This window comes from Sorex araneus, chromosome 5 (assembly GCF_027595985.1).
Source record: "Sorex araneus isolate mSorAra2 chromosome 5, mSorAra2.pri, whole genome shotgun sequence".
In the NCBI taxonomy this organism is placed as follows: Eukaryota; Metazoa; Chordata; class Mammalia; order Eulipotyphla; family Soricidae; genus Sorex; species Sorex araneus.
In genome coordinates this window covers 35,889,400-35,900,579 of record NC_073306.1, presented here as the reverse complement: position 1 = coordinate 35,900,579, position 11,180 = coordinate 35,889,400, and the positions used below count along the sequence as shown (strand labels likewise).

General features: G+C 52.3%; 1 protein-coding gene across 2 annotated transcripts in view; it reads left to right on the top strand.

Moving 5' to 3' along the window:
• Nucleotides 1-1,369: 1,369 nt before the first annotated feature.
• CTPS1 (CTP synthase 1) overlaps nt 1,370-11,180 on the top strand; it is a 32,254-nt gene continuing 22,443 nt past the window's right edge. The window contains exons 1-3 of one of the 2 annotated variants that reach the window (XM_004614207.2): nt 1,370-1,527; nt 5,163-5,341; nt 8,793-8,963. In XM_004614207.2, the coding sequence (XP_004614264.2) occupies nt 5,176-5,341; nt 8,793-8,963 (337 nt within the window). In that variant the 5' untranslated portion in view covers nt 1,370-1,527; nt 5,163-5,175. Of the gene's footprint in view, nt 1,528-1,936; nt 3,022-5,162; nt 5,342-8,792; nt 8,964-11,180 lie in introns of those variants that run through there. The other variant, XM_055139405.1, reaches the window with a different exon arrangement.

Sequence of the window (11,180 nt, the reverse complement as noted above, 5' to 3'; positions counted from 1 at the left end):
AAAGACATCAACAAAACACCTCCTCAAAAAAGTTCCTATTGGGCTGGAGAGATAGCACAGCGGGCAGGGCGTTTGCCTTGCACGCGGCCAAACCCAGTTCGATTCCCAGCATCCCATATGGTCCCCTGAGCATGACCAGGGGTAATTTCTGAGTGCAGAGCCAGGAGTGACCCCTGAGCATCGCTGGCTGTGACCCAAAAAGCAAAAAAAAAAAAAAAAAAAAAAAAAGTTCCTATAGTGTTCTACTATTTTTTAGGGGACTGGGAATCCTTAACCTTGGGCCAAGCGCGGGGCATAGTGTGCCCTGGTGTCTGCTTCCCAGCTCGAGTTTGCTCTCCCTCTCTCTGTCACTGACTCTTCGACTAGCCACGTACTTCTCGGGCCTCTGGGCTCTTCACAGGCTTGCTTTCTGTCTCACTCATTTTACTCCACATCTCTTTCCTTTCTGCCTTTGGAGTTGATGGAGGCCAGAGAGATAGTACAGCGGGTAGGGCCCTTGCCTTATAAAAGGCAGGCCTGGGTTGGTCCTCCTAACACAGCCAAGAGTGATTCCTCAACAGAGAGTGAGGAGGAAGTCCTGTCACATCCATGGGGACCCAAGCCCTCCCCGCTCTACCCGCATCAGAGTAGATGTAGGCAGATGGGAGCCAGGTGACAAGGAGCCAGTACCTGCCTGGCCTTCCTTTGGGCGGTGGTGGTGGGGGCGGGGTGGAGAGTATGGGGAGAACTGGGGTGGGGTCAGCTCTGCAGAGATAAGACTGTAGGACCTAGTCTTCCCCTAGGCTGTTGTGCATTGGTTTTAGTCTTTTCAGCCACACCCAGGGGGCCTCAAGACTTGGTGGTGTGGTGTTTGTGGGCAGGGTGACAGCTCTCTGAGCTGCTCTGGGGACCATGTGGTGCCAGGAATCAAACCCACAACTCCTGCATGCAAAGAACATGTTCCAGCCTGTGAACCATTCCCCTACCTGCCCCCCTCCCCCTCAGCCAGGAGAAAGATGAGCTTTGTGTGAGTCAAGAAGCATAAACACAAACAACCATCGCTCTGGGGTCCATCCTCCGCATCCCTTATGGGTCCCCCGATCCCCCACCCCCACCCCAGCAACTCCAGGTATGATCCCTGAGCATTCCTGAGCGCAGAACCAGGAGTATGAGCCCTGCCCGGGTGTGGCCCCCAAACAAAAACAAACAAAAGGGTCTTCCATCCCTCAAGGGAGGCTCACCGACCGAGACCGAAAGGCCACACATTTGCCTCGCGTGCAACCGCGAGGGGCCCCGAGGCTCGCAGCTGCTGCTGCAGGACCAGCCCGGTGGCTGCATCCCGCGCCTGCGCACTCCCGCGCGCGCTCAGGCCCCGCCCCGGGGAGGCTCCGCGGGCGCCCCGCCCCCGTCCCTGCGTGCGCACCGCCGAGAGCCCGCCTCGGTGAAAGACGGCCGGGCGCATGCGGAGGGGCCACCTCACTGGCCGCCGGGCTGTGACCGTGTGCGCCCAGCTCTGTGGCCGACGGCAGGATCTGAAGGCGGTCTCAGGTACGCCGGCCCCGGCGACCGGGCGGGAACGCTGCTGCCGTGCAGACATCGGCGCTGCTCGCCGAGCGCGGCGCGGGACGGCCCCACGGCCAGCTGACGGACGTCGCTCTCCGCCAATCAGGGCCGAAGTGGCTCGTCCGCCTGCCCAATGGGTGGCGCGCCTAACGGGAGTGGGGCGGGCGGCCCGGCGGGCCAGGAGCCGGCTCCCGCGCGCTGGGCCGCGTGGCCGGGCGCGGCGGGGGCGCGGGGCGCTGGGGCCGCGAGCGGGGGGTGGGGGTGGCGCGCGGGGGAGGCCGCGGGGCCCGGGCAGCGGGAGCCGGACAGCGCCCGTGTCAGCGCGGCCCGCTCGGCCCAGCCGGGAGCCGGGGCAGGCGCGTGGCGCCGAGCGGGCCGGGAGGCGCTGCCCCCCCACGCCGCGGCGGGCGAGCCCGCGGCCGCCTCTGCCCGTGGGGCTCCCCGCGGCCCTCCGACCTCGAGGCCCGGCCCGAGCCGCGCTGCGAAGGGGGTTCAAGGTCCGAGCCTGGCCCGCCGCGCCGGTGGGGGATGGGTCCGGCGGCCTGGACGCCCGTGGGCCCGAGGGCCGCGGGGTGCGGTCCGCGCCGGCTCCCGCGCATCGCGGCCTCCCGGGCTTGGGGAGGATGCTGCGATGGAGGGACGCTGTCCCAGCGGACGTGGGCAGACGTGGACATCCGGCCACCGCGCCCCGGAGGTCGAGCCCCTGGCAGCCCCGTGACAGGGACGCCGAGGGTCTCGCCCCGGTTTCGCAGATGGAGCCGGGCGTCGGGCCACTCGAGTGACCTGCCGCATCTCAGCGCCCAGAGTGGTGGCTCCGGAACTGGATGGTTGGGACATTGGGCAAAGAAAAGGCGCCCGTGCCCCAGCGTTCTTGAATTCCTTCCCCCCGCCCCCACGCTTGGTGCTTCAGTGCTTGAAAAGCAAAGCGCAGACCCGAGGCACTTCGGGGGCCAGCGGATTGGTCGGCCCTTTCTTCCCCTTCCGCGCACCCCCTATTTTTCTTGGCCCTCCCTCGATTTCCTGTAGAAGTCTTCCCGCTGTGTTTGTCCAGGCCCCCCTCCCTCCGTCCCCCCATCCCTTTCTTGCATCGAGTTCTCCCAGACCCGCTGCAATTCTCAGGTAACAAAGCTGCAGCCAGCTGGATTCCTTTACCCCGGGATACACTTGTCCCCCTCCTCTCCTTGTGGGCCCTGGCGCTTGTCTCAGCTCGCTTCTCCTTGGGGCAGGCCCATCCCTGGATTACTCATTGATTTGTAAATGTTTCATCTCACGGCACTGCCCACAGCTTGAGAAGTGGGCCCCATCTGTTGAATTGTTGTGGTGTCACCATAGGCTTTGGAGATGGGGTACCGGGGATAAGGAAGGTCCCTACCCTGCATGTGGAGGCTTGGATTTGATCCCTGGCACCCCGTGGCCACCTGGCACCAGTGTGAGCCTCTACCAAGACAACGAAAACCAAAACAAGCCCAGATTATAAAAGTGAGTGTGTGAGCCCCATCAATTTTTCTTGCCTTGTCTTGGAGTAGAGTATTTATTGCCAGGCACCATGGGAGGCTCAAGAAAAGTATTTTGCAACGTAAGATAAGGGCAAATTAGATGCACTCGAGTCTTCCGTAGAAGTAAGGCCCTCTGTAACCCTCTTGGAGTGGCTAAGGAATTTCTGGAAACATTTTCCGGAGTTTTAGCCCATGGGTCCAGGGTGTACTCTCAGGATTCTGTCTAGGATCTGTCTAAAATGTAGCCACGTCTGGTATTCAAAGGGGAGGTGACCACATAATGGGGACTTAAGGTGCCATAAGTCTGGGGAAACTGCATACTGTATGTCATAAAGTGTTCCTCTGGGGGGTATCACAGTATTCGTTAACCTAAAAAGGCCCTTAGACGGGTGCATGAAGAGGAACCACAGAAGCAGCACTTCTCTGATTGATGGTCTAGAGACCCCTTTTTGAGGATTTCTTGTGTATTTTGGCAGAAGCCTGGGAAAGAGCTCTGAGATGCGGATGGCAGGCGGATGGGGTGGCTGGAGGGGAGGCGACGTTCTGAGCTTTCTCGCCCCTTTTGCCAAGTGGGTGCATTCCTGCCAGGGGAGGTGCGGGGCCAGGAAAATGCTCCAAGCAGAACTCCCCAGGTTTCCTTGTTCCTTTCTTCGTTTATTTTTGTTAGAAATTGGCTTCACATGAAGTGTTCTGGAGGAGAAGAAGGTCCTGCCTGCTCCGGAGCGAGCCTTGCCTTCTGCCTGGTGTTGCTCATTTCCAGCCAGTTTGGGTTTTGCTGACCAAAGGCTGTTTCTGGGTCCCAGGAGGCCTGTAGCTTTTTCCTCCCCTTCTGCCTCGGCTGGTCTTTGTTCATTTGTTTGTTTTTGGACCACAACCAGCGATGCTCAGGACTTACTCTTGGTTCTGTGCTCAGGAATTAGTCTTCATGGTGCTCTGAGAATCATATGGGACACCAGGGATTTAACAGGGATCTGCTGCTTGCAAGGCAAACGCCCTACCCTCTGTAGTGTCGCTCCAGCCCCAGCCTCAGCCGGGTTTGGCCCCTCTCCTTTCTGTTTCTTCCATTCCCTGCCACCAGCACTGTACTGCGCTTTGGATTGAGTCAGATTTGTCCTCGCCAAGTCTACCACTATGTACCTCAGACTGGTTTATTATCTGATGGCCTTTATTTCTAATGGCTAAATCTCTAAGGCATACCTGGGAGAGGTGATTCAGTTACAGAAGAGAGCTTTAATTAAATTGTTATAGGTTCACTTGCAGTGACTTTTAAATGTACACAAAATTCTAAAGGCGGCATAACAATTAACCAACACAACAGAAATAAATAAAATGTTGAAATCCTTTTTTTCATTACCTAGAGGATTCGCCTAACCTAGGGGAGCTGTTTTCTCCCCTCCCCTCCTCTCCTCTCCTCTCCTCCCCTCCCCTCCCCTCCCCTCCCCTCCCCTCTCCTCCCCTCCTCCTCCCCTTCCCCTCCCCCTTCTTTTCTTTTCTTTTCTTTTCTTTTCTTTTCTTTTCTTTTCTTTTCTTTTCTTTTCTTTTCTTTTCTTTTCTTTTCTTTTCTTTTCTTTCTTTTCTTTTCTGACACGTACCTGATGATGCTTGGGGTTATTTCTCTCTCTTTACCCAGCAATTACACCTGGTGGTGCTTTGGACCATATATGGGATGCCAGGGATTTGAACTCATCAGCCATATGCAAAGCAAACACTCCACCCTCTCTACTATCTCCCCAACCCAATTTTTCTTGATGACAAATTGTAATTTAGCTTAAACACTGTCATTTTCATGGATAAAATGAGTGCTCTTCCTGGCTCCAGCATTTGGGGTGTAGTTCCTTCAAGAACTTAGAGCTGTTATGTTTGTTTGCTTCATTAGCCTGATTCCCAAGGCTGCTTTACCAAAAGGCACAGTATTTGATTTAACAGCAGCTTTTCAACTCTTACATGACTGAAGCCATTCACTGGGTTCAGAAACATACTGAGATCCTTCTTAACAACCTCCCCAGAGGTCTGTGTCAGGGAACCCAAGCCATCAAGAGGGCTTGTAGCTAGTAAGTGGCAGAACAAGTATTTAGACCTTAATTTTTTTAAATTCTATTTATCTGTCATTTTTCTCTTTCCCAGATCCTAAGGTAAAATGAAGTACATTCTAGTCACTGGTGGTGTGATATCAGGAATTGGAAAAGGAGTCATTGCGAGCAGTGTGGGCACAATCCTGAAGTCATGTGGTTTACACGTAACTTCGATTAAAATTGACCCATACATTAACATTGATGCTGGAACATTTTCTCCTTATGAGCATGGTAAGCAGAATGAATTTCTTCCATTTTCTTTAATTAAAATGATCTTGCAGCGTGGCAGAATGTCTGTCTGCTCTTGGAAATTGTGTGTATTGCCAAGTGTGTCTGCATAACTTCCTACCTTCCATAAAAGTCCTCAGCACAGCACGCGGTGAACAGAGGAAGCAGAATTCTTTTGCACCTGAACAGAAGAAGTGGAACTCTTATTCTGTAATATAATGACTAGAGCAGCAGGCCTCACCTGTTGCTTTTCAGGAGAAAAAAAAAAATCTCAGCTGCCCCTCTGGAAATCTCTCTTCTGAAAACAAACAGAAAGCATCCCCTGTTGCACTGTTGCTGCCTCACCCCACCATCCTTTCAGCGACCCCCCTCCCCCCGAGTGGGTGGTTTCACCCACTTTGGGAAACACTAGGTTTGGGTCTTAAAAGTTTTGGCAAGTAGAAATCATAAAACTCATCTTTTCTGGTGCTTGAAGAAAATCTGTCATGTCTCTTGTTTAAAAAAAAAAATCTGGTGACATTATTTCTTTCCGGTATTGGAAAAGAGGATTATATGTTTATTATTCTGTGGCCCAAGCTTTAGAACTAGGGTAAACAGTCTGGATAAAAGGTCTTCATTAGGGGCTGGAGTGATAGTACAGCGGGTAGGGCGTTTGCCTTGCACGCAGCCGACTCAGGTTCGATTCCCAGCATCCCATATGGTCCCCTGAGCACCTCCAGGAGTTAATTCCTGAGTGCAGAGCCAGGAGTAACCCCTGTGCATCGCTGGGTGTGACCCAAAAAGAAAACAAAAAAGGGTCTTCATTAATAGCAAGCACTCTTCATGTGAGGAACGACCAAATTCTAGAGGGTTAGGTTTCCTGCAGTGTTCAAGCAGGCTAATGGGCCATTTTATAGTGAGAAGCAGGGTTTGGATGATCTGTAAACCAGACAATAAATAAGCTACTTTTGAGGTGAGTGAAAAGTTGAGTCAGTTAAGGGAGGGTGGGAAAAATGGCTGATTCTTGACTGAATCCTTGTACATCACATGTTGTAAGAACTAAAGCTTCGGTGGAGATGTTTGCTGTAAGTAAGCCTTAGAAATATGTACTTTATGAGAATGTTTTTATACTGCTGCTTTCTAAGGTTAAGGCGAAAATCTTTAAGGATGAACACTTTTTATATCAGGTCTGTGACGAGGGGATGTGTAAAACACAAAAAAGAAAAGGGAAGGGAGGGGCAAAGAGTGCCTCACCGCACCAAGCCAGGCACAGGGAACAGGGCAATGGCGCTGACTCCGGCCGCTTCCCCCACCCTGGGGAGGTTGATGGCGATGATGAGGCAGGAGAAGGAAGGAACGGAGGCCAGGTGGTTGGTCTCAATCGCAGTTTATTCCATTCCCATCTCCATCCTCCTGAGTCTCCTCCTGCTTCTTCCTCCCCCATCCTGCTTCATTCTTTCTCTCCTCTGGATCTGCCCTGGAACTCACTCCCAGCCCCCTCATCCAGCCACCTTAAATCCCCCCCCCCATCTGGGGCCCCGGGGGCTTATGCATAGGTGTGGTTACAATCAATAGGGGGTAAAATTCTATCCCTTAGGGGATGCTTTCACTAGGACAGAATCTCTTTCAGCAGGACATCCGCCCAAGAGTGGAATCCCATGGGTGTGTTTCCCCTCTCTTTGTCCAACTAACATATAGGTATTCATATTATAAATCATTTTGTATGGACATAGCAAGAGATGCATTAAGCTTATAGAATTGCTCTCCTGGGGTCATCTTGATCTCAGACTACAGTGCCCAGGCCAGATTAGTCTTTCCTAGCCCTAGCAGGGTCCTAGTCTCTTTGCTTCTGGATCATGACATGACATGCCCATGACCAAGCTCTTAACATATAGTTAAGCATTAGGCGCTTTGGCCAGGCCCATCTCGATGCCAGGGTAGCACATAACTCACCGCTTGCCCTGGTTCCGTCTCGTCCCTCGTCGAGACCCTGCTTTTGAGGGTGCTAGGAAGTAAGGCCAGCTGAGGCTTAAGTCCAAAAAGCAGATGCCTGGGAGTGAATAATATTTGAAGCCAATTAGATCCCATGTTACCAAAGCATATTAATAAATGTCTTTCTTTGTCCATACAAAAAGGATATTGTTTTAAAGTAAACTATTAAAGAAGACATAAAAGAGGAGAAAGACAATATTAACTTACAATACAAGTTCACAGTCCTAGCAAGGTCTGACCTTACAAATGAACAGAGTTTGATTAGAGGAAGAGCAGATAAACTGGTAGAAGTGGTTACAGATAAACAAAGGAATGGGAGTGACTCCGGGAGCACTTTGATGGGCATGACTGATATACCTAAGCTCCTAGTGGCAAGGGGAGCAGGACATACCAATGTAGTCTAGAATTGTTTAAGAGATTATTACCAGATAAACCCAAACTCTGGCAAGGGAGAAAGGACAAACCAATGATATCCAACAAGGGGATAGATAGTACATCCTGGTGAGATGATGATGAGAGTACATTCTGGCATCATAATAGAGACTACTTGGTGGAGAATGAATTAATTCTAAGGAGGAAAGGAGTCATTTTTGGCTTTCCTGTTTTTTTTTTTTGCGCTTATTTCCTATGGGCTTGGTAGGAATGAGCCATTCTGGGGAAAGTATTTAGACTGTTTCAAGGAATGAATGTTATGGAAGGGGGAGAAATGTGTAAGATTTCCTAACTTTGTTTAATGAATGTATGTTAAGGAAGGGGGAGAAATGTGTAAGATTTCCTAACTTTGTTTAAAATTAAAGTGTAGTCCAGAGGCTGATTTTTATAACCAACACGACCAGGTGTACAACTTGTTTTAGTTCTGAATCAAATCTCACTTTCACCATATTTTTTCTTTTTTTTTTCCTTTTTTTGTGGGGGGTGGAGGTGGTGTTGGGTCACACCCAGTGATGCTCAAGGGCTACTGCTCCTGGCTCTGCACTCAGGAGTTACTCCTGGCAGTGCTCAGGAGACCATATGGGATGCTGGGGATTGAACCCGGGTTCGCTGCGTGTGAGGCAAATGCCCTACCCGCTGTGCTAGCCCCTCTGGCCCCTCTTTATCACATTTTCGGCTTTTCTCTGCTCATGTGGATGCTCAGTTCAAAGTTCTTTTTCTTCGGGCAGCAGCTGCCACATCGCTGTCAGATCCCACGTATCTGTGGCCTTTCAGGCTGGCCTTTCCTTCTGTTTCATGGACATTATGACTGTTTCACAATTTCCTGATTCAGGCCGAGCTTATAGGTAGACTGGAATGTGGAGTTGACATTTGGGAACTGCTTGGTGATTTTTCTTTCTCTCATTGGGTCTGCTACAAATCAATTTCTCTGCTCCATATCAAGCGAACGTGGACTTTTTTGTCTTTGGATGTTTGTATTTGAGGGCCGAGGCTGTGCTGTGCGTGGCATGCAGTGTGCGCTCACTCTGAATATTTTCTCTGTTCCTCGCAGGCGAGGTGTTTGTGCTGGATGATGGTGGGGAAGTTGATCTTGACCTGGGTAACTACGAGCGGTTCCTTGACATCCGCCTCACCAAGGACAATAATCTGACCACCGGAAAGATATACCAGTACGTCATTAACAAGGAACGCAAAGGAGATTACTTGGGGAAAACTGTCCAAGGTAATGCTGGTTTTGTCCTCGGGAGTGGAGAATCTTAGCCCGTTTAATTTCCTTTGTTTACACAATTTATCTTTTGGTGCAATATATATATTTTTTGTAACCAAAATGTATTTTGTTACTGCTGAAATAGTGCCGTCAGTTGAAAATTCAGGACGGTGTCCAATAATTTTGAGAAGCCCCTGCTGCTTTGTAAAGGGCCTTTAAAACCATCAGCCCAGCCATAGGCGTTGAGGCCTGAGAGCTGTTTTTGACAGTGTGGAGTGATAAAGGCAGTATGCTGGGGGCGGGGGTGCGCGCGTGTGCACATGTGCACGTATGTATATGTATGTGTATCTGGGAGTTAGCAGGCGGCGAGAAGGAACAGGCAGTGTGCTGGTGTGTGTGTGCGCGTGCGTATATGCATGTGCACATGTGCATGTGTGTATACGTATGTGCATCTGGGACTTGGCAGGCAGCGAGAAGGAACAGGATGTCCTGTGTGTTGAATTTAGACCCTGACCGGCAGTGCAGAAGGTTTGGAGTGGGGGGTCACAGAAAGCCCACCCCTCACAGTGTTGACCTCTGTATCTGTTACATTGGGGGTCTGCTCAGTGTTCAGTCATGCTGCTGTAAACAAAAGGTGGAAGTGGGAAACCCCCGTCTAGCGGAGAATGGCCTAAGTCCAGATCTGGGCGGGAGGCGGAGAGGCTTGTAAAACGTGGCTTCCATTTGAGTTATGGGAGGAAGTCTGCTCTGGGCTGTGCTGTGGGCCGGTCCTGGCCAGGTACTGGACTGATTGGCTCACGTGTAGCTCTTAGCTCTGCCGCTTAGTGACACTAATGTGGACGGATGGCATCTGGTGACCTCTTTTGCAATTGGGATTGACAACCGTGCCCACCTTCCTGGATTGTTGGGAGGATCAAGTCAAGTCAGTAAAGTGTATCTCTGAGTTCTGGCCGTGCAGAGAGGGCTCAGGTAGGAATCAGTGATGACTGGTGAGACGCTCACTGTGGGGAGACCCTTCCTGGCCTGGGAATTTGCCCCGGAGACCAACCCCGTGGGGGTTAACTCATGAGAGAGAACAGTGGACGGGAACACGAGGCAGGAGAGGGAGAGGCAGCTTCAGGTGTCAGGGCGGTGGGGTGTGAGGATGCTCGTGCTGAGAGGCCCCACCTTGGGGAGAGCTGGGCACACGGCACAGATGCGTGCAGGCGCACAGCGGGCCCGGCGAGTGTCTGGAGAGAGCGCTGAGGTGTGCGACAGCGGAGGGAAGCCCCTGAGGAGTTTATTTATGCCTTCCTCCTTCCCTTCCGGTTGTGTCTGTGATGACGGGGACGGGTTGGTGCACGCTCGGTTGTGGTGCTTGCACGGTGAGGGGGTGCTGCGTGCAGTGGGGCGTCTCAGGCTGCAGCTGGCTGCTCTCAGGCACTTGGTTGCACACATGCTGTGGCGCTCGGCTCCCAGACCACAGAGTCAGGGTCTGTATCCCTCTCCTGGGTGTGTGTGTGTTGGGGGTGTGCTGTGGCTGGGCTCGTGTTTTCGAGGTGCCCTCCCTGGCTCTCTGGTGTTCAGGTGATGGGATCCTGGGTGTGTGGATTTCAGTGTGTCTGTTTTGTGTTTGGACCACGCTGAGCTGTACTCGGGGCTGGGGCTTGCTTGGTGCTCAGGGTTACTCTGGGGGGTGCTCCTGAGGTGACTCTGCTATTTGGGGGAGGACCCATGGGATGCCAGGGGTGGGACCTGGACCTTCCACATGTGCAGTACATGTTCTAGCCCTTTGATCTCTCTCCCCATCTCACCAGTATACATTATTACTAGCTTTTATTTTAGGTACTCAGGGCTTACCCCTGGCCCTGTGCTCAGGGATCACTGCTGAAGACCCCTTTGGCTACTCTGTGGATGAGATGATGCATATTCTCGAGCCGGAGGTCAGGACAAGCCGGACAGCAGTTTACTGTCCCTAGTAGTAACCTGCTCTCTGCCCCCCGCAGGACGCTGCTCTCGGAGCTGTACGATATGATTTGAGTGTGTTTGGCAGTGGCTGCTTCTGTGTGTCACGAGTGCTGGCTCATCGCGGGCTGAAAGCCATACCCAAGCAAGCTTGAGACTAGTTAGGTTGTTTGCCCAGAGAGTGACCGCTGCTAAAGCTCTGGGGCTGAAATTTGCCTCCGGACACGCTGGCCCTGGGGCTGCACTCCCAGGCTCTCTCTTTACCGTCTGGGCAGCTGCTCCTCTGCC